This window comes from Podarcis tiliguerta (assembly GCF_965153285.1).
Source record: "Podarcis tiliguerta genome assembly, chromosome: 12".
In the NCBI taxonomy this organism is placed as follows: Eukaryota; Metazoa; Chordata; class Lepidosauria; order Squamata; family Lacertidae; genus Podarcis; species Podarcis tiliguerta.
In genome coordinates this window covers 29,660,336-29,683,106 of record NC_139545.1, presented here as the reverse complement: position 1 = coordinate 29,683,106, position 22,771 = coordinate 29,660,336, and the positions used below count along the sequence as shown (strand labels likewise).

At 43.9% G+C, this 22,771-nt stretch overlaps 2 protein-coding genes across 6 annotated transcripts in view; one reads left to right on the top strand and one right to left on the bottom strand.

The window, feature by feature from the left end:
* Window positions 1-105: 105 nt before the first annotated feature.
* Window positions 106-21,746, top strand: LOC310660617 (uncharacterized protein; the record flags this gene model as incomplete). Of its 3 annotated transcripts, XR_014503534.1 has the most annotated exons (7): window positions 106-349; window positions 6,377-6,472; window positions 6,901-7,005; window positions 7,923-8,018; window positions 18,320-18,440; window positions 21,167-21,430; window positions 21,544-21,746. XR_014503534.1 is itself a non-coding variant. In XM_083405525.1 (6 exons), 6 exons carry the CDS (start codon window positions 106-108, stop codon window positions 21,231-21,233), a joined length of 729 nt encoding a protein of 242 aa, XP_083261651.1. In that variant the 3' UTR covers window positions 21,234-21,746. The 3 variants fall into 3 exon arrangements, 2 of the variants coding, with proteins under 2 accessions (XP_083261651.1, XP_083261652.1); XM_083405525.1 differs by having other exon boundaries at window positions 21,167-21,746; XM_083405526.1 differs by lacking the exons at window positions 18,320-18,440; window positions 21,167-21,430; window positions 21,544-21,746 and adding an exon at window positions 10,332-10,754.
* Window positions 21,288-22,771, bottom strand: part of VWDE (von Willebrand factor D and EGF domains) — a 44,930-nt gene continuing 43,446 nt past the window's right edge. For all 3 annotated transcript variants that reach the window (XM_083405298.1, XM_083405299.1, XM_083405300.1), the window contains one exon: window positions 21,288-22,680. In XM_083405298.1, the coding sequence (XP_083261424.1) occupies window positions 22,660-22,680 (21 nt within the window). In that variant the 3' untranslated portion in view covers window positions 21,288-22,659. The remainder of the gene's footprint in view (window positions 22,681-22,771) is intronic.

Below are 22,771 nucleotides of genomic sequence, written 5' to 3'. Positions count from 1 at the left end.
AAAGGGGGGAAGCAGAAGAGGAGGAAAGTGCGGGAGCGGCAGCGCGCACAAGGCAGCGCAGCCGGGACCAGAGAGCGCCGCTGGGTCGCCGCGCCAGGCCGAGCGATGGGGTGGCGCGTGGCGGGAATCCCTCAGGCGGCGGCGCTGTGGCTGCTCTTGGCGGCCTGCGCGGGGTCGCCGCTGTTGGCGCTGGCGCAGCCGTCCAAGGTGTCTCGCGGCGTCGCCGTGCCCTTCGTCTTCGACCCGCGCGCCGTGTGCGACGCCCCGCCTTGCCAGCACGGGGGCCTGTGCATCCGGAACGGCACCTGCTTCTGCTCCAGGGGCTACGAGGGCGAGCGCTGCCAGTATGGTGGGTAGAACGGGTAGAAGAGCGGGTGGTGGACATAACAAGTGGGGGGGGGGGAAGCCCCTTTCCCCTGCAAGGTGTAGGTCATTGCTGGATCTGAGATGTATGTTTTCAGGACCCAACCACGTTCCTTTGACTATCGGTGCTGAATTTTAAATTGCTGTAACCCGCCCTGGGATTTTGCTGGGAAAGTGCCAGTAATAAATGTAACCCTAGTCCCTCTGGCGCAGGTTTGCAGCTAAGCTCTCCTGCCTCTCTGCACCAGCCTTTCTTCAGGGGCTGCCCATCCGAAGGGATGGAGGAGCGACCCTCTGGGTGGAGGCAGATCAGAGAGCCCTCTGGAGCGAGGTGGCAAGCTTCTTTACGGTCCCATTGTTTTCTTGGAATTAGTTTTGGGAGTTTTACTTCGAAGTCAAACTGCAGTCCTCTGCATGCACGTTTACTTGGGAGAAATGTATGGGTGTTGGGTATTCCAGATTATAAATACGCAGGAAAGGGGTTAGTGCACATTCAGGATCGAAGGTTTGCTGCCTAATCCTATCGTTTACTTGGAAGCCCCGTCGATTTCTGGCTGTCATACTCTCACAGACAGGAAATCAAGTCAAGTCCAGGAAAGCTAACACTACAGTAAGATTGCAATCCTATACCTTGGGCACAAGAGGACCTTATTTCAAGTAAACATGAGTAGGATTGAGCACTACACTTCTGTTCATCTCCTAAAGATTCCTGCCACAAAGCTCATGTTTTGTGTCTGCTGTGAAAGTTGACTGCCTGGAGTTTGTCAGCATTGATTTCATTGGTGACGCTTGTTCCCAAGAAAGTGTCTGTGGGATTGCAGTCGTGAGAACAAAGAGCATTTTGGCTTCAGCAAGAGATTCTTCTTACTGAAAGCAAGATCTTGCTTGGCTGACAAGCCCCGCCTCAATTCTTATACTGAAGTGCTTTTACAGGAATCCTTTTGTGACTATGGAAGAAGATGTAACCCAAGTATTCATCTGGTGGGAATAATGTGTGTGGCTGTTCCGTTGCAAGTCACCCTTTTTCCAGCATTAGGGAAAATGTTTGAGCAGGGAATCTAAAAAAGAAGAAGAAATGCTGACCCTACTTTGTGTACTGCTTTTGTCCTCCTGAAAGTCCCAGATCCCAAAGAATAGAGGTGGTGGGGGAGGGGGGAGATATGGGGGTGGAGCACACTTCAGGAACTTTCTGTAGTCCTTTCCTAAATATTCAGCTTGTTTAAAAGTAGGTCTCTAGCCCTTGTATATCTCTAGAGCCAGTATGGTGCAGTGGTTAAGAGCGGTAGTCTTGTAATCTGGGGAACCGGGTTCGCGTCTCCGCTCCTCCACATGCAGCTGCTGGGTCACCTTGGGCCAGTCACATTTCTTTGAAGTCTCTCAGCCCCAATCACCTCACAGAGTGTTTGTTGTGGGGGAGGAAGAGAAAGGAGAATGTTAGCCGCTTTGAGACTCCTTAGGGTAGTGATAAAGCGGGATATCAAATCCAAACTCTTGTAGAAACTTTTAGAGAAACAAGGAAGAATTCAGTGACAGTATGCTCTCCAGTTGATCCCTGTGCACCAAAGTTGTTTCTGCCTTCTGGTGTTCTGACTAATGAGTGCAAAGGCATGGGGACAATTGACAAGTGCTGGGGCCGCTAGGGAATATTGCATGGATTGTGAATGGAGAAACTTTTTGACAAACTTTGTGGACAAACCTATCAGTGGTTAGTGGAGCCTGGTGCAAAAGTGGACGTGACTCTTACCCAGAGCTTTCCAAATTGTGTGCCACGACATGTTAGTGTGTCGGCTGCAGTGTGTAGGTGTGTCACACATACACTCCTCATGCTCCTCCCGTGGCTGGAAAGGGTTAGTTTAACCTCTGGTTTGCTAGTAAAACCAAATTACTGTGTCATGAAATGATGCAAAACTGAATTACTGTGTCGCAAAATGATGCACTTCCAAAAAGTGTGTCACCAACTTGAAAAGTTTGGAAAGCTCTGCTCTTATCTTCGAACTGTAGGTTACATTCTAGCTGTACAAATTCAGGTGTTTCTACAGACACCCATTACATCTCTCTCCATCTTCGTTCTGGCAGGCAAGAGGCATTGTCATCATTCAAGGAAGGACAAATTCCAGCCAGGCAAAAGCACTCAAGGACGGTGTGCCCCAGAGAAAGCTTTGAGGGCCAGTAGAGAGACCTAGAGCACCCAGGCCTGAGGTTCCCCACCCCTGCACTAAGTCCTTGTTTCTAATGTAGCAAAATGTTTTTAAAAATTGAATTAACATTTAATTAATTCATTTTATTTACTTTTATGGGCTGCCCAGTAACAAAAGTTCTCAGGGTGGTTTATGATGGCATATTTGTGTGCTCTGGCTGTACTATGGTGATTCCCTCCTGCTTTAAACTTCTTCACCAAAAACCTTCAAGACCTCAGGATTCAGTCTGAGATATAGGTAAGTTGAGTAAAAGCTGGAAGATAGTGAGGACATGGTGTTTTAAGCCTCAAGGCTAGAAGCAAAGAAGATGAAGGGTAGGGTTGCCATATTTCAAACAGTGAAAATCCAGACAGAAAAGCTGCTGAGCAAAAAAATACCGTTTTTTAATGAAAAACGGCACTGCCAACATGGGCTGCCATACGTCCAGATTTCCCCTGACGTTTTTTACCAATTTCCACCCAGACGTTGCTGCTGACTCCAGTGTCCCTGATATGTCCGGGAAATCCAGGACATATGACAACCCTATGAATAGGCCCTGTCTGTCCCTCAAAACTCAACAATCTGTGGAGGCCATTTTGATATTTTCACAAACATAGCCTAAGGCCAATGCTTGTTTGTTAATTTGTTTTGACATTTACACACCATCTTTTATGATTTAACTCAAACTCAATGAAAGTCAATTTGATTATGAATTAAATTTCAACTTAAAATTATAAATCACAACAAGGTTCAAGCAATCCTAATACTTAAATGAAACATCCGGAAGAATGGCAGCATAAAATCAGTCATGAACAACTGAAAGAAAACACCAGTGGCTTATGCTGCCAGTGGCTTTAACTATAATATGCCTGCCAGAATACAGTCTTGGGGAAATGTATAAAAGTAGATACCTTTATTGATACAGACAGTATAATGAAAGGAGATTATACCAATTAATCAGGTATAGTTATGTCTGGGGTGGAAAGCTACTTATAAGGATTATCACAAGAGGGGGTCGAATATGAAGAATCTTTTATTTGCATAATTGAATTAGGAATAGTTCTTTGGAGAATCAAATGCATATCACTCTCTATTAGTAAAGTGAATAGTTAGCATGTAGCTACTCTGGGTATTAAAATGGGTGGGTCCCTGAAGATGGGAAGAAACAAAACCCCTCCAAGTATGCAAACAAATCTTGCTTTTAAAAAAAGAAAGCCCAACTTTTACTTTAAAACCTGGGTTACAGAGCTACTACTACCACCACCCTATATCCATGGATCTCAGTTTGGTTCACAACGTAAAATCACAATATAAAAAACAGAAAATGAAAAAGGAAAAAATACATAATGAATATGTGTATATGTGTGTGTGTGTGTATACCTAATGTGTACATGCATTTAATAAATAATAATGCATTTAAAAGGCCATAAACTGTTTAATTAGCACAAGGCCTGGGAGAAGAGGAATGTTTTTGTCTGGTGCCTGGAGATTTGTAACGAAGGTGTTAGGAGAGGCTCCCTGGGGAGAGCATTCCACAAGTGGGGAGCCACTGCAGAAAAGGCCCCTTCTCGTGTTGCCACCCTCTGGAGCCACCTTCATGAAGGAGGTACACGAAGAGTAGCCTCAGATGATGATCACAGGGACCAGGTCAGTTCATATGGGGAGAGGTAGTCCTTGAGGGACTGCAGTATTTTGTTGAACATTTGAACAAGTTTTAAAATACTAATTAATGCTTACTGCGACCTTTAAAAAATATTTCAAGGATTTAATAATAATTTTGAAAACACTACCAAATGGAGAAAAAAGAATGGTAGCAGTGGACTACTTATGGGCAATACTTATTGCAATGCGCTGAAATATTTTTTTCTGCTCTTCATTCATGAACAATGATTTAAATAATTCTTGCTCACGTACTTTTTTGAGAAGTGTTTCTTCTTGTGATAAGCTGCTAATGTTTGCCATTCATTATTTTTTTGTTAAAGTGCACATCTTTTTATTATTTTAAAAAATTGCCATTTCCAACATTTAATTTGTGCGTTCAGAGACCAGAACCGTCATCACACATTATAGACTCCTGACAGTAAATTCCTGGTGATCACCTGAATCTCAATTTAATCCATAATGCAAGTCCAGAGGAAAACCTGAAAACGTTCTGTTGAAAATTGTTTGCAGATAGCAAATACATCGAAATTGGGATTGGCTCATGAATGATTTATTAGCCAAGAACTAGCTAAACTTGTCAGATAATTTGTTTGCACAAAATCATCGAAGCAGCCGTATGCCAAAATGTGCAATTTCCCAGTTATTTATTTGTCCATCGTGCAGGCACATCTTGTAGCTGCCACAAAGAATTCCCCTAGAATCCACAAGGAATACTGTCTCCTCAGCAGGTTTTCATTTTAATCCCATATTTAGCATGGATGAAAACTTAAGAAAATTCTGTTTGCTGTAGGAAAACTATTTGTGGAGAAGCTGATTAATCACTGGGAAAGGCTGGTGAAAGGGGTGGGGTGCGGTGATGAGAAAAATGGTTGTTTGAGGACGTAATCAGTTTTAACTGTAGAAAGATTTGCAGTTGTGTTGTGCAGTTCCACATGGCTTCCAACCATAAATCAAAAACTTAAGAGCTCAGATGAAGTTAGATGTGGGTTCACAGCTGCTACCAGAACTGTCCTGAATAACCAGGCAGTCTAAGGACCCATGATATTCCCAATGGATTATTAGCATCAATAAAGCTTTAGAACAAACTACAGCCATACCTTGGAAGTTGAAGCTCCAGCAGCCAATCAGAAGCCACAGAAGTCACCAATGGACATTCGGGTTCCAAAGAACCTGTGCAAACAGGAACAATCACTTCCTGGTTTGCGGCGTTTGGGACCCAAAATGTTCGACTCGCAAGTTGTTTGAGATCCAAGGTATGACTGTAGTTCCTTTTAGATAGACCTGTTAATTGTGTATTGCCCAGATCAGTGCAAGGGGTAACAATGAATGAATGGATGAAATCTGCTTTTTGAAATGCATTCTTAAATAAGAAGCCATTCATTAAGCAAAATGGGCACTACTCAGAAAGAAGCATGCCAGAAAATAAATGATCAAATTATTAGTGTTACCGAAATGATAAACTCGCTGATTCAGGGAGAATCAATCAGGTGTTCAAGAATAAAGGGAGTGGGGGAGTTAACTTTATGCAAACTAAGCACTAACTTCAAAGGGACTTCAAGAGCTAAACCTGTCCCATCATCCTTCACCAGTGAGATAGTAGTGATTCATTTATAATATTTCTGTAGCCATGTTGTAGTTACATTTGCACCAATGTTCATCTGGATTAGCTCTTAATCAGAGTTGAAAAGCAAAGCATTTCCCATTACTGTAGCTCTTCTTTTTTGCCTCTGGTTTAGCTATTGAGGAATAGCTAATCTATTGAAGAATAGCATGACCCTTCGCTTTGGAGATTGGATTTGGGTCAGGGTCATCCTGTCACCAGTTCTTTTCATACAGCATTTGAGAGCTAATTAATATAATCAGTTGTGGTGGTTGTTATCAGATGACAAGCTTTGCTCCTATGACTGGATAGCAAACAGTATTTAACATGATAAGAAAGTTCAGTCTTCATTATAGCCATTTCACAAACCAGATTAGTAGATTATATTTACCATTACTGAATGTACAGCATGCAATCATATGAATTGCTGCCTGGTCTACTGGGCCCAGGCAAATGTATGAATTAACTGGTAGGCTCCTTAAGGGAGTAGGGTGCTTTTGAGTAGACTGTTCCCAACCCCGAAGCCCAGAAATGTCTCATCTAACTTTCTTTGTCCCTTTCTTTTGGTTCATAGCAACTTGTTATCCGAAATGTAAAAATGGTGGGAAATGTCTCAGGCCTGGAAAATGCAGATGTCAGCCTGGCTATGGAGGACGATACTGTCATAAAGGTAAGTTGAATTTAGACAGTTTTCAAATAGTAGCAAAGAGTGGGGGAATAGTCTAAAACCATTGCACTTTTAGTCCAAAGCTTTTTGAGGGTACTAGGTTGGTCAGGACTGCAATACAGACATGGTATAATGTGTCTGGAACTCTTATATATTGAGATTAATATTTGATTACTATTTGCATTTCTGGATCTGCTGTGCAGTCGCTTTGAGTGTTTCATTTTGAGGCAGAAAGTCAGGATAGCAACATTTTCCATAAATAACAATAAGCAGGTATAACGTTATCGTAAACAAATGAGCATGAAATTTCCACCTATATGCCTCAACTCCATTCTAGAATTGTTGCTTGGAAGAGGCAACATTTATGCAACAAAACACCCTTGCTATAATGCTATAATGGCTTGCTTTGTGCCTGTGCTGTTTCCTTCCAGTAAGCTGTGAGGGAGGGTGTCAAAATGGTGGCGAGTGCATCTCGGTCAACGGGCTGGTAAAGTGTCTTTGTGCTTCAGGCTGGACAGGATCAAGATGCCAAGAAGGTAAAAATCTTCACTTCGTTAGTTATTGCGTTTCAGTCCCACTCTTCTTTCAACTTGGAGTTTTCCCCATTTTATTGTTGAAGCAATCGGTATAAATAGTTTAGGCCGAGAGACAGAGAGAGAGAGAGAGAGATTTGTTCAGGGTTACTCAGTAACTTTTATGGCTGAATGGGGATCTGAATTCAGGTCTCCTGTTCCAAGCCGAACTTTTCCCACTATGGTACGCTAGTTATCTAACGCCTGGCAGTGGAGAGGAGAGAAGATGTCAACTGGTGCTTGGATGCAGTTCATTAAAATATATCCAGTGTGTGTTTCAGGGGCAAATCGCCTTATATGATTCTGCACGGAGGGGTTCCTCCTACTCTTTCCCCCCCAAAAATCACTTTCAGAGCTACCTCTGTTCAAGAGGTAACCATTTCTGAGAATGACAGCTAAAGCCACTGCTCTCAATCTGTCAGTTTCATGCAAAGGTAGAATGTGGTCACTTTTAATGATGTTAGTGTTCTGTTCTGGTCCGAGGGAGGAAATATCCCCCCCCCCCTTAAACCAGGGATGCCTAACCTATGGGCTTCTGAATGTTGCAGAACTACAACTCCCATCAGCCTCACTCAGCATGGCAAATGGCCACAGGTGATGAGAGTTGTAGTTTGGCAACATCTGTAAGACCCCTGCTTTAAACATTCTCTAATGCTCTATAGTGGGGGTGAGGAAATCTCATCATCACCCCTTCAGATGTTGGTGGACTACAGTTCCCATCATCCCTGACCACTGGCCATGTTGGCTGGGGCTGATGGAAGTTGGACTCCAGCGACATCTGGAGGACCATAAGTGTCCCCCACCCCCTGCCATCCCTAGCTCTACAGTATAATATTGAGAGACTGAGATAGATGACTTTGCTTTATTGCTCTTTGTTGCAGCGGTTTGTCCTCAGGGATGTCGGAATGGAGCAACTTGCGTCGCTCCTGGAATCTGCAGCTGTGCAACTGGCTGGGTCGGCGGCGCCTGTCATTTAGGTGAGTTACATATCTTTTAGAGCCTCTTAAATGAAATGCCTAAAAGCTGACATGATCATCGTGACACTCACAAGAGCAACAAAGTCTTTGCAGAGGCGTATGAGCTGCACCCAGATTCCCACCCTCATTACCTGTCTCATGTGTGTACTAGCCCCTCATCTAAATATGAACTGATCGATGCAGATAGAAAATATTGCATGAGTTACTAATTTTGTATTGGGATATAGCTGACCTGAGCAGTTGCTGGCGTGTAGTTGGCAGTTCATTAACTGTACCTGCCTTTGGTCAGTGGCTCTTTCATGGCTGTCCCATGCAAGATTGACTGAAATGAATGAGGCAGCAGCAATGTAAAGACAGATTGCTGGTTTGCGTTGTTAGGCAAGTCCTACTGAAATTTATGGAAAGTGAATAGTAGTAGGAATGATGATGATCATTGTAGTAGTTGTAGTAGTAGTACTAACTTCAAATTTCATTGGGTAAATAGCCATTACCACTCAGATGCTGATATTGGTGAAAGTTAGGATAAAATAGACAATACTGATGCTCCAGAAATGAGTTTCACATTACAGCAACCTCTAGGATTTCTTTTTCTAGTTCAGCAGGGCTTTAAAAAGAAGGGAAAGAGTCTTCCTCTTCCCTAAAGACAGACAAAAATATTCTCTCCATAGCTGCTGCAGGCTTGAAGTGGAAAGCATGCAATCCTCTTAATGCAGTGGTTTGCAAATGGTGGGTCAAAGCCCTTAAGGCAATGATAGATGTCAAGTGGGCGGGTCACTAAACTGAGTAGCGAGTGCCAAGCATGAAGCAATGCAAGTGGATAAGAGAGTATCTTAAAAGCAGCTTCTGGGATCCTTCAGCTAAAGGATATAAGTGACTGTCAAGTATGTCTGTGCCTGGAGCTCCATTTGTCTGGGTCAGTGGCTGCAATCTAGTAGTGCATTCTGAATTAAGGCAATGTGGGATGGATTGGGTACAGAAGCTTCCAGGCAGGACCTTTCTTGAGGCAGAAAGTCAGCTGAATTGAATTGTGCTGCCATCTGTCTTTCCTTGAGACTAACGTGACAGCTACTCTTACAACAAATGACTGAGACTAACTATATAGGAGTGACTGTGAGGACCATAAACCTCTTGTGTTTACTGTACCTCTAATTCTCAAATACACCATTGCTTTCCGTTGGGGCATCATTCTCTTTCAGTACTTGCATGATCATGAGCGCTTTTAGAACTATCAGTGGCAACTTCTTTCTTTTCTTGCTTCTAAGATGGGGGAGGGCTGCTTTCGAGAGATGGCCCTTGAACTGAGTTCCCTGTGAAGTAGTGATTAGCTACTTCGCTTTTGAGTCTCTGGATTAATCTTATGGGTTAATCCTCTTGAAATGAATAATCATTGCAATAGCAGTAAGTTGAAGTAACAGGTATAGAAATATAGAACAGCACAGAAACATGCAAAACAGTAGGTACTGTTAGAATGGCTCTGCAAAGGAGCATTCTATTCTGGTTGCTTTTATTAGGAACCTACACAAATCACCATCACTGGCTAAATAACTTGTAATTTGCTTCTCTCACCTGCAATGGTGCAGACCTGGAAACTGCTTTAAAGTTCGAGAACACCCATGAGGGTTATTTATTTTTCTATTTGTTTTATGAGTCACTTCTCAACGAGTTGTCTCCAAGGCATCTTGCAATATTGAAAAAGCTTGAAACAATAATGAGTGATAAAACCATAATCAACAGTAATGTAAACAACAGGCAGAAGTGAAAATTAATAAGGGAGCAGTCAATAAAAATGCAGATCCAATAGAAGGCAGAAAACAATTTAGCTTTGGTAAAAAGAAAAAAAAGTTGACACAGTGTGTAAATGATGATAATGTTTAGATCTACAGACCTGTCTAGGGAGTTTGTTCAAAAGATAAAGTGTCACCACTGAAAAGGCCCTCTTTTTTATTGCCAAGGTGCCAATTACTCACAGTGTCCTCCTGGAAGGGAAAAACGCTTGAGCATCAATCAGTTAGCACAACAGATGTCAGGCGTCAGGGAATCCGACCCCCCACGGTAGACTGCCAGGAATAGATAGACAAAGAAGACTCTTACCAATGTCTTATATTCAATATTCACAGAGAGGGGCTTAGAAATGCAGCGTCTTGGAGTAATGGCATTGCTCTGAGTAATCTTCACCCCCCCCCTGCTGTATTTTAATGATATTTTCTTCTTAGGAATAATTGTGATAATTCAATAAAATACTATGCATCAAATGCGGTTAATGAGATGAAATCTGTGCTGTGTAACTGATATGAGTTTTGGACTCCCCCCCAGCATTGTGTAGGTTGCCATGTCAGCATGGAGGCAAATGCATCGCTCCAGATGTGTGCAGATGTCGTTCACCATACTCTGGTATACAGTGTACAAAGAAAATGAAGCAATGAGACAGCCTACTCTGAAGACGAGCTCCTTTTATTTTAATGAATAAACATTGGGAGAAAGGAGAAATTTTGCATTATGCTAGTCGGTCCATCCATAGGATTTTAAAGTCTTGATTATATATTAAATGAAAGCTCTCCTATACTGAAGGGCGTTTTTGTTTTTTTAAAGTATGACAATATCAAAGCAGTTGAATGTGTATCAAAATATATGCGTGGGGAGAATTTGGAAGCACGCGAATACCTTATGTTTCATTTTAGCACATGTAACATTGAATATTTTTTACTGAATAAAGCATTCCCGCCCCCCGCCAAAACCTCCCCTGCTCTTGCTGTTTCATTCACTTCCACAAATAGAATATGTTTTCCCATGTAATGAATATAATCTTGGTTTTTAAAGCTCTTTGATCTAGCATGAGAAATCGCTGGGCAGAAGCAAAGAATGAAATGTGGATCTTGTTGGGTCATACGGTTTTATAGACATTGCTTTCCTCTAATAGTGAACTCAATGAGTATCAGGATAGCCTCAGGGGGGACACATGAGAAAAAAGAGGGATGTATCAGAATGGTTTTTGGGGGGTGGACTCCAAGGTTTGCAGAAGTACAAATTTTAAAATCTTAAGGGAATTGCACACAAAGTATGTGCGTGCGCGCGCGCACACACACACACACACACAAAAAAAATACGAGTCCAGTGAATATAACAGGTGCTTTGGTTTTATAGCTTCCTGGCCCAGCGTGAAAAACCTCTGGGGCAGAAGCAGAGTTCTCTGTGTGGATTTTGCAAGCATGTACTCAGGGCTTGTTTGCCTATAGCCAGCAGTTGGGGCTGCGCATGTGGTTCTTGAGGAAGCCTGTGCACACACTCTATGGCACTTATGCAAGAGGACTAAAGTGTGGTCAATTCGCCTGCTCTATTAGCTTGTGGTGCAGATAGGAATAACACATGGGCACCCTCTGTCTGGAGCCAACCACACACAGTTATTTCTCTGCATAGCTAGTCACACACAACGTTTTCTTCTATGCAATTATTGCTGGGTTGGGGACAAGAGCTCCAAGGAAAAGTAGCTGCTGTAGATATATTTCCTACTTAGTGATTTCCTCTGTATATTAAAAAAAAAACCTAGCAGTCAACAAGAGAGAAAGCATTTCTCCCCTCCTCCCCCAATCCCTTTTGAGGCAGTAATCGGAATGTGCATGCGTTCAGAAATCTTATTCTGAAGTTGCCACGGTGCTAGACAAACATTAATTTCATGGTTCTTTAATTAAAAGCATGGTTGCTTTGCCAACGGCAGGCAAATGTTGGCCTCTTGCAAGGTCAGTGAATTTCTGTAGTTTTGGATTTTAAAAAATTGCTTGAAAACAGCTCCATCTGCTGGCTGTTAAGGTTGTTTTTTCCCCCCTCCTGCCCAACTTTGTCCATTCCCCTCTGAACCTTCAATGTAAGTTTACTATTCAGCATCAGCTCTTTTAAGTCTGGTCTGACACAGCAGCACATAGAATCCATGTCTTAAAGGATCAAATCACAAAGGCTGTGTTAACACAGAGCCTACGTCATAGCATTTACATTTGAAATGGACAGAGTCTGTGCCAAAACTAAATTTAGTTAGTTGCTGTAGTAGCCCCTTACCTTATATGTGTGTGTGTGTGTGTGTGTGTTTTACTACGGTCAGTGGGGTGGGTTTTTTTTTTCTTATTAGGCTGCATTTAAGATTTTGTCTGGGTAGATGACTCATTGCTGGAAACTGCTGGTTGCAGTCTAAATGTGTTTGTGTGTGTTGTAGAGTGAGGTATAATTATATTGATTTAAAATGGTAGATAAAAACAAAGCCTAATTACATGAATTGGCTTTAGCTGCAAATAGTTGTTTGTGCTCCTTGCTACAAGAAGAGATAGCCTCTTCTGCCTCATTTGCCATAAAAGCTACAAAGCTGTTGGTAAAACAACAACAACAATGACACAGGGTTACACCATTGCTGCTGCTGGGCCAAAAGACCTGAAATCAGCATCTCTTGTGGCAACAACAGTCAGTATTTTTGGGCACCTGCTAAAACTCATATCAACATCTTAGGAGGAGAGTGGCTTCTTCTTAGCAAGCAACAGGCCTCTAGCGTTGTTCACTACTCAGCTATTGAAACAGTATTTAAGCGTAACATAAGGAGTTTATTTATTTTGAGAAAAATCTTTACTTTTCCAACTTTTAGATTATGGCTCCAGATGAGCACTGTAACCTCTGGTGAGCTGGTTTATAGTAAAGGGTATGAAAGATATAACGATAAGACTCTTGCCAAATGGCACCCAGTGAAAGAAAATGTGCAGGCAACAGCATGATGAAGCCTACAGGTTTTATGTTAGTGCTACCAACCACTCCTGGTCACTCACAGCATTCTTGCTCAGATTTGAGGGGAGGGGCATTGGTGAAGCACAAGGTGCCCTCTCCCCCATTTCACACACAGAAGCCAACTAGACTGGGCAGATGACTCTTACTTCAGCACCGGCAAGAGGACAGCGTCCTCCTCTTGGCAGTTGGCTCGATTAGGATGCACAAGCTGGGCTGTGTCGATACACCTGCTGCTCTGTCCAGCTTCTGGAAGCACTCTGCCTAAGGGTAGGACCAACTTGGGCTCTATTGAGCACATCTTGCCCAACCTCCCCCAAATACCAGTAATCTCTCATCAAACCCCTTTGCAGCAGAGGGGGAAAGGATTGCACGATGAATTGCAGAGAAAGAAGTGTTTCTTCTGGAATGTGAGTCCACCCAATGAAACTATGGGTGCTGGAAATTTCAGGACGCATAAAAGAAAGTGAAGAATTCACACAATGCATAGTTAAACTGTAGAATTTGCCCCTGCACGAGGTGGTAGGAGCCATCAATTTGAATGGCTTGAAAAGAAGACGAGACAAATTAGTGGAGAACAAAGCTATCCATAGCTACTAGGAACGTTGACTATGGTCTCCCTCCACTGTTGGTAATACAGGCAATGACTGGCACAGCCAAATGGTGCGTTATTGAGCATGTGCACAGAGCACTGAACCCAGAAGTAACCCCAAAATGTCATAAAGTTGTCATGGAAAGGAGCGGGGTGGGCTTACACGTGCTCCACTGATGCACATGAGGGTCCAGAACGTAACCCTCACACAAAACAAGAAGTGCCTGTATGTCTCATAACTACCAGTTGCTGGGAATCACAAGTGTGGAGAGTGCACCAGCAGGCATCTATCTGGTTGGCCGTTGTGAGAACAAGATGATAAGACTATATGGCCTGGTCTAGGAGAGATCTGCTTATGTTCTTATTATGAACATTGATCTGGTTGAGCAGGGCTCTTATGTCTTCTTTGGTTATCATTCGTAGCTGAGTAAGATTGTCTTCCATAAACACGGTTTTAACAATGAGTTCGTAAGTGACTGTGGAGGCCAATTCTGGATCCACACATCCTTCCACAGTGGGGTTCAGGGAAAAAGGAAGGCAGACCATGTTTAGGGCACCTTTTCTAGCCCCTCCCTCTTTTCAGGGTGAGCAGAGTGGATCCTAAAAAGGGCTGCTCAGTCATGGATACAGCTGCTGAGCTGCTCAACTGCCTCGTTCCTTGAGTCAGAATGACTGAATCTGTATCCACCACCCATGTGCCGGTTCATGATTAGGGGCTTCCAGATTTCATGATCCTGCCCCCGTTACCATTTGCTGGTTGCCATGGGGCTTTTGGAGTTTGGGTTTGGGATGGGTTTTTGGAAGATGCCTGTGTGTGAATTTGTTTTATGTGTGTAGATCAGTGCACGCAGACCAACACACAGTCTTCACAGTAAGGCTCTGTTCCAATGGCATGAGTAGTCACGACGACCAGTAGATTCTTACAGTGGTGCCTCACAAGACGAAAAGAATCCGTTCCGCGAGTCTCTTCGTCTTGCGGTTTTTTTCGTCTTGCGAAGCAAGCCCATTAGCGGCTTAGCAGCTTAGCACTATTAGCGGCTCAGCGGATCAGCTGATAAGTGGCTTAGCGGATCAGCTGATAAGCGGCTTAGCGGATCAGCTGTTAAGCGGCTTAGCGGCTTGGGGAAAAGGGGGGGGGAGGAAAAAAACCCCGCAGGAACTCGCAAGACATTTTCGTCTTGAGAAGCAAGCCCATAGCAAATTCATTTTGCGAAGCACCTCCAAAACGGAAAACCCTTTTGTCTAGCGGGTTTTCCGTCTTGCGAGGCATTCGTCTTGCGGGGCACCACTGTATCTGCTGCAGCTTTCATCTGCCTTCACAGCCATTGTAACATACCATTTGTTATCACCCGCCTGCTCTGCCATTGAGGACATCTTGGATCATTCTTTGTCTAGCTCCTTCCCTTTGACCTTACCACTTTGGGTGACTCTGCTGGGAGTACGAGATTCCCGACGGCTTTGCTCACAAGGGTCATAGGAACATGCATGCCCATTCATCACGACAAGGTGATGATCCAGCACGTGAGGGCTCGTATGCACTCGTGCTTTGAATCATTGCACCTAATCCTTACACCTTTTGAGTTGCAATCTGAAGGCAGAGGCTCATGTGACTCAATTTTAATAGACGAGGAGAAATTCAAAATTACTCCACACTTTTGTAGCTTAACTTGGAATTGAAGTGGGGCTGGAATCATGTCTTTTGTTTCAGACATCCCTTAGGCTTGCACATTTGTCATGTCTTTATATTCTGATGATAGCAACATAGCCTCCAGCCTTCCACAGTGGCGCTCAGAGAGTTGCTCTAGTGAGATTTCCAGGCTAAAGTCACCTCTGTAGGAAGACTATGTCAAGTTACTACAATGAAATGATAAAAGAAAGTTACAGATGCAAGTCATGCAAACCAATTGTGTCTAGAAATGTGTCTGGAAAATCAGACATATTTTTATGAAGTAATGCTTTAAACCATTTGTCAGGGGAGGGGAACATTTCCAGCATTGTAACATGTCAGATAACAAACACCCTTGATCTTAAACTTTTAAAATTGTAATGTACATGGTTTACAATGTTGTAAATGGATTAAAGGGGGAATTTTTTTAGGTGCTGTAAATCCCTGTTCTTTTAGGTGGTCAGATGGAGGTCTTCACCTCTGGCATATTACTTTCTCTGAGTGAAGATGGGGTCAGGCTCTGACTTCATCAGAATCTTGTGCTCAGTGTGAAGCAGATGATTGGGGCCAACCGCAAATCCCACTTGTGTTACAGATTGACTCACCTCAGAAGTAGTCAACCCCAGCAAGACCAGCAGTTACCACCCAATTTAAAAGGTGCTGAATATAAGCCTCCCTTTCCATTATTATTATTATTCCGCCCTATACCTGGAGGTTCACAGAATAAAATCAGAATATAAAACCACAAAATACATAATCAAAATAAAAACAACAACCCAATAACCCCTTCCAAAAAACCTGACATTTTAAAAGGACCTAGGATGTCAATCACTCAACCAAAGGCCAAGTTAAAAAGGTGTATAATGAAGGCGCCTAAAGGTGTATAATGAAGGTGCCAGGTAACTTCCCTGGGGAGAACATTCCACAGACGGGGAACCACTGCAGAAAAGGCCCGTTCTCATGTTGACACCCTCCGGATTTCTTGAGGAGGAGGCAAACAAAGAAGGGCCTCAGAAGATGATCTCAGGGTCCAGGTAGGTTCATATGGAAAGAGGCGGTCCTTGGGGTATTGTGGTCCTGAGTAGTTTAAGGCTTATAGGTTAAAACCAGCACTTTGAATTGGGCCGCAAAACTAATTAGTAGCCAGTGCAGTTGGACCAGGATCAGTGTAATATGCTCAAACCAGTGAGCAACCTGGCCACTGAAGGCTGCAATAGCTGAAGTTTCCAAACCATCTTCATAGGCAGCCCTATGTATAATGCATTGCAGTAATCTAACCTTGAGGTTACCAGAGCATAGACAACAGTATTTAGGCTATCCCTGTCCAGATAGGGGCATAGCTGAGCCACCAGCCAAAGCTGATGGAAGGCACTCTGGGCCCAAGCTATGAACCTCTTTCAGAGGAAGTGTAACCCCATCAAGCAGGCAATCTCCCACCCATCTGGTCTAGGGAACCACACACTAACAGTGCCTCAGTCTGGATTGAGTTTCAGTTTGTTGGCTCTCATCCAGTCCATTACCAAGGTAAGACACTTGGTCCACCGCTTCCACTGCCTCACCGGCAGATGTAAAGGAGAAATAGAGCTGAGTGTCATCAGCATATTGCTGACAATGTACTCCGAACCTCCAGATAACCCCATCCAGTGGTTTCATGTAGATATTAAACAACACGGGGGATAGGATTGAGCCCTCGGAACCCCATATTGAAGCATTCCCCAAGCAACACCCTCTGGGAATGACCATCCAAGTAGGACTGGAACCACCGCAAAGTGGTGCCACCACCCCTAGTTCAGACAGTTGCTCCAGAAGGATACCATGGTTGATGGTATTGAAAGCCACTGAGAAGTCGAGAAGTAACAGGGATATGTTTCCCTTGTCTCTCTGTTGACAGAGGTAACCATACAGGGTGACCAAAGCAGTTTCTGTGCCAAAACCCTAATTGAAATTGATCCAGAAAATCAGTTTCTTCCAAAAGCGCCTGGATCTGGTCTGCAACCACTCACTCCAGGACCTTGCTCAGGAAAGGGAGATTAGCAACTGGCCAGTAGTTAGTTAGATTTTCCGAATCCAGGGAAGGTTTCTTAAGGAGTGGCTTTCTGGCTGCCTCCTTCAAACAGGCAGGGACCACCCCCTCTAGTAAAGAGGCATTGACTGTCACCCTGGTCCAGCCAGCTGTTCCTTCCCTGTTGCTTTTTATCAGCCAAGAGGGGCAAGGGTCTAGAGCGCAAGCCCTGACCCACCTGAGCACCTTGTTCACATCCTTGAGCCTTACCAACTGAGCCTTTCCTTGGAACAATCAGGAGTGCAGTCCCAAGTACTCCTTTGCAGCCACACATTTACCTGTTCCATGTGACAGGTGTAGGTCAGGTGGTTCTGGCTTGGGCAAAACAGCTTCCCTAGTCACCCTTGCTTAGGCCAAATTTCTGGCTCAAAGTCTTATTGTGCATTCTAAATGCTGCCTTCAAGATGCACACAAGACAAAGTTAGATGGTTTTAATAATAATAATAAATCTCTAAGATGGCCAGTAGTCAGTCTTTTTCCCTCCAGGATGGTGCCTCCTCCTGTTTGGAAGAAAGGTTGAATGGTGTCTTCACCAGGGAAAGGAGAACCCAGGATGCAGAGTCTTTATGAAGCTGTGTTCAATTCCAGCTTCTGTAACGAATAAAGCTCCCTTACTCCTCCATCCCTCATGACAGCAAATTAGAAACTTGTGAAGCTGCCATTGGTCTACCTAGCTCTGTACTGTCATGATAAGGACTGGCAGTGGCTCTTCATGATTTCAGAAAGGACAGTCTCAGATTTATACCTGGAGATATTAGAACCTTATGTTCCACCACTGAGCTACATCCTATCATGTCAAGTCTGGAGGTTCGACGTGACCCATCTTCTGTGCAGACACATAGAGCGCAACAGCACTGTAATGTCAATTTCACACCTTCTCCCCACTCTTTCCTAGGCTGAAATAGCTCCAGGAGCCTTTTCAAAAGATAAATGCCAAGGTTGGACCAGCATTATCTCCCAAAGCCTGGAATCACAAAAGCTACAAAAAAGGTCAATAAAATCTCTGGCAGTACTGCAGAAATTGCAAAGTCAATCCCAGGCACAAAGTTCAGGAACAAGAGGAAAGGTTCAGCCTGCAGTCTCTAATTGAGAGTCTCAATGCCCTGAAGGCTAGAGTCACTGCTTCAGTTAAGGAGCTGCCCAGGAACTGGCCTAAGGGAATTGCTGGGAGGGAACAGAGAGTCTGGCTAATTGGATATGATGAAGGTATGCTCTTTGATTTAAAGCTTCAGGGGAAAGCAGCAGCAGCAGCATCCCTTTTGAAGAAGGAAGATACCAAACAGTCCTTACATCATCAGTCATGTCCTTCCCCACCATTTCATCAACAGACAAACTGCATTCTTCAAGGTAACTGCCATTGCTCCCATCAGAGAGGAACATTTCACTGGATGTTAAAGCCATCACAAATATTATGGAACAAGCCAGAGCTGGAAATAAATTACATCTATCCTTCTCTCTGTCTTTAAAGTGAAATTCTGTGTTTCCATAATCCCTGGCACAGGTGCTTCTCCTATGCAACCCAAGGCAATTCCCTTCACTTGTTTGCCCATGGGACTCCAGCGAGCCCATATTTGAGTTTCATAATCTCTCAATACTATAACAAATCTTACATAGGGCAGAAAGGAGATGCTGAGCATGACATGTCCGCCCCCCAAAATATTCATCAAGAGTTCGACTTAGATTGCTGAATCAGAACTATAGTCTAGCATTCTGTCTCATCCTATGTGTGGCCAACCAGACACCTATGAGAAGCTCACAAGGAAAGCAGGACGTGAGCTCAATTTGGATAGCTCCATTTGGTTTGATGCCCATGAAGGACAGCTGCCTATTCCTGCATTGCAGGGAGATGGAGTAGATGGTCCCTTCCAACTCTGTGATTCTATGAAGAACATTCAGTAGTCTACTCTCCCACTCATGTTTTCCAGCAGCTGATACATATTGGAGTTAATATCTAGCCAACGTTACTAGCAGCCATTGATAGTCCTACCCTCCATATGTGGCAGGTGATATTTCTGTGGTTTTAAGAACATAAGGAGAACCTGCTGGATCAGGCCAATGGCCCAACTAGTCCAGCATCATCACAGTGGCCAACCAGACTCCTATGGGTAGCTTGCAAGCTGGACCCAAGCAACTGAGCACTCTCCCCTCCTGCCGTTTCCAGCAACTGGGAATCAGTTTTGTTGCGTTGTTTGCTTTTCTTGCTTGCTGTTTTAATATGTTTCATGAAGCCTGGTGGAAACATAAAATTGTAATGAGTGTGTGTGTGTGTGTTGGGGTGAGAGCTCTGTGCAGGCTTGGCAACTGTTGCCAAGGAGATCAGAATGCTAGGAGAGTGATAGTCGGAGGGCATTTTAAGTAAGTGTGCAGCTGTTGGGAGGGGGGAAATGAAATAATGATAACTGAGGGGAAAGAAATAGCTGTTTGGAGTTTGTGGAGGACATCTTTGGTGGCGACTGAACAGACTCCACAGCATCAAAACAAGACTTGAAAAGCGGAGTGGGGGAGACTGCAGTGCCAGCTCATCTCTCTATAATTATGTTGGGAAAAGGCATCCCTTTCTCCACTTATAATAAACACTGATTTGCCAAAGTGTTTGTGTAGGCTTTCAAACTCCCTTTCCAAATGGCAAACTGAGAGTGTGGCTGGTCACAAGTCTTCTGGTGTCAGCAACAGGATCTGGGAATGAGGAATTGGAAGCAGAGACAAACAGGGAAGCTGGAGAAGAGCAAGGCCTGCTCAATCTAGGCATCTCCAGGAAGGGCTAAGATGGACTTCTGTCTGAAACTCTTTGGTGGCTCTTAACTGGTGTGGCTCATGGTGCCAACCCATGGTAATTCCTCACTTGTGCCCTCTTTGTTATCTAATCACTCTCATGCCTGTCCTAGATTTCAGTGAAATCCTACTTCCAAATTCAGGTTTATGTCTGCTGCTACAGCTGGACGCCCTTTGTATTCCCAAGGTGTTCAGCTTTCAGGGACATGGGCTGAAGGCTGCTCTAAGCTATTTTTCTTATGCTTCAACCTCACAAATCAAGCTGCAGGAGCCCTGATTCTTCTGGAAGACTTTAGCTCATGGGCAGCTATGATGCTGAAACATCTGCGGGCACTATATCAGCTACCCCTGCTTGATTTAAGTTCTCTTCCTTGCCTCTTGTTCTCTGTCCCAGAACCTCTGCACTGTGTTTGATATTTTCTCCAGGTTTAGTCAGGCTTCCTCAGCCGAAAGGCACCAGTCAGTGTCTTTCTAAATGCTAGATTTCCATTTTAAACTATAACAGGGGAACTCAAAAATGAACCCAAATACAACTTAAAAGGGAAAGAACTTTAAGAGGGTGGGAAGCCAGAGCCTCCTCTCAAGGACAGTGGTGGATGAAGGAATCCCATGACTTGAAAGAGACAGTTGGTGGTAGTCTCCAGTTGGGTATAAGAATCCAGACCCCAGTTTCCCTCAACAACCCAAAAGTAATACAGATGAATACCTTAGCCCATTTGTGACAATGTACTTCAGTGAAAATCCAGTTGTTCATTTTTCTTTGTTCACTCTGACAGGACAGGTCACTCTCATATTTCAACTCCCTCACTTCTTTCTGCCTTTCACACTCCCCCAATCTTACTCACATTTCCCCCTTTTTTAGTTGGAACATGTACTGTGTGGCACATGAACTTTGCCTGCTTTTTATCTGTCCTTCCAGAAATAAGGTGGGTCTCTAGGACTTCTCCACAAAGCGATTCTCCACCTCTAGCCCCTTCTATTTCCACAACGTGGAATGGATAAACATGCAACCTTTAACCATTTTACTCTCCTACATCAGCACTTCAAGCCTCAAAGCCTTTTTTTATTTCTTGTTTGGCCAGTTACTTGTGGATAAGTATTCTAATTATAACAGCAGTGTGATTATTTCCAATTCTCTGAAGCAAACCCTCCTACTGGCATTCAGGGGTCATTGTTAAGACTCCCTAGTGCAAGTGCCATAATGGGGTCTACTGCAGTAACAGCTATGATGTGCAGCCAGCTGCAGTTAAGATCTCCATAGCGCTGCTAACTCTCTTAAACTGGCATTTCTGTGACTACAGGTTCTTCTTGGGCATATGCCAACCTGGTGACACCACCAACAAGCAGCAGGTTCTGCCAGGGCCCTGAATCAGTTTCCCAAGGATGCCAGCTGCTGCTCATTGAGCAATGGACTAATAAGAATTAGAAACAACATGCTATTCACTGGATCTGTGTACATGCGACATGTAGCCAAAAGTTCTCTTACGTAGATGAATTGCTATAGAAAACCAAACTGTGATAAACCATCGGCTAAGGCAGAAATGGTTAACATAACAGGAGCACAGGTATGTTTGAAGCAGTAACCCTGAGAAGTAGATGGAACCAGCCAGCATCCCCCAGTTTACTCAGATGCGGGTGTGAGGTTACAGTGGTTCACGATGTCCTATCTTACTCATAGGTCCACAGGATGCTGAGCATCTTCATTGGGTTGAGCCGGTCCTTTTGTATGTGGGCGTGTTTGATCTTTAATTTTCAACCTCAGCAAAAGTTCACCACATACAAATATGGAATTCTCCTGGCTCACAGAGTATGGTGCAAATTTATGGTGCCGGCATGTTACATATGAGGGGATGTATAAACCGTTCCAGAGTTTCAAATTCATATTGTCTCCAAATGCTCATTTTTCAGCCAGTTGCAGTAAACAGATGGCTTTAAGCGGCAGAATTGAATCCTACACCATACATATTGGCAGTGTCGTATTCCACGACTGAACTGGCAGAGGCACCTCACAAATTGCAAGACAGAATCCCAAGCAATATTAGGCACAGGTTTCTTTTCTAAAGCTTGCTCCCTCCAGCTATCATGGATTGGGAATCCGAATTATCTGCCTTATCCAAGTATTTATTACACAAATTTAAACCTGCCATAACCTAGTTCTGAGGCACCATGACAAACGTGTAAGTGATGGTGTATTATGCCTGATTTGGATGTTTTGCATTAATTAATCCCATTGGTTTTCAAAGCCATACTGAGACATATTCTTTGCTGTAACAAACTTGGGGTACTCCAGCCAGAGTAGCAGTGTAATGGATGTTGATTGCCAGTCAATCAGGAGCATTTGCTGCTATTCTGAGCCAGCTGCAACTTACTCAGCCATTTGTGGTTAAGGTAAAGCCTGGTCCAACCTCACTTGGAAGTATCCAGCAGCCCAGTCCCCCTTGGATCCCACATTTGATGCCACTATCTTTCTGCTGCAAAGAGTCTGTGCACCACAGCCATGGGGAGAAGCAGGCCACTGGGTGCTTCGAGGTGAGCCCTAGACAGGCTTCCGCTTAACGTGATTGGCTGGGAAGGTTGCAGCATGCCTGGCCAAGCAGTGTTGTGCCCTACACAGAGGAAGCCTGGTGGGGAAGGGAAGAACTTCAAAGCATTCATACGAAGAACAACTCTGCACTCTGCATGTGGAAGGGGCCAGATTGTGCCACTCGTGTAGCATTGTCTTGAGTGATCCTCTCCACACTAGAGATGGCTGGCATCCATGCAGCACATTGTGCGACCCAGAGACATTTGTTCTTCATGCGTGACGTCCTTGTACCTTGAAACATAAGCAGCAAAAAGACCAGCAAATTAGGATGCAGCTTAATTTTTCCCTAAACCTTTTCCATCTTTCGAAAGCACTGAGTATT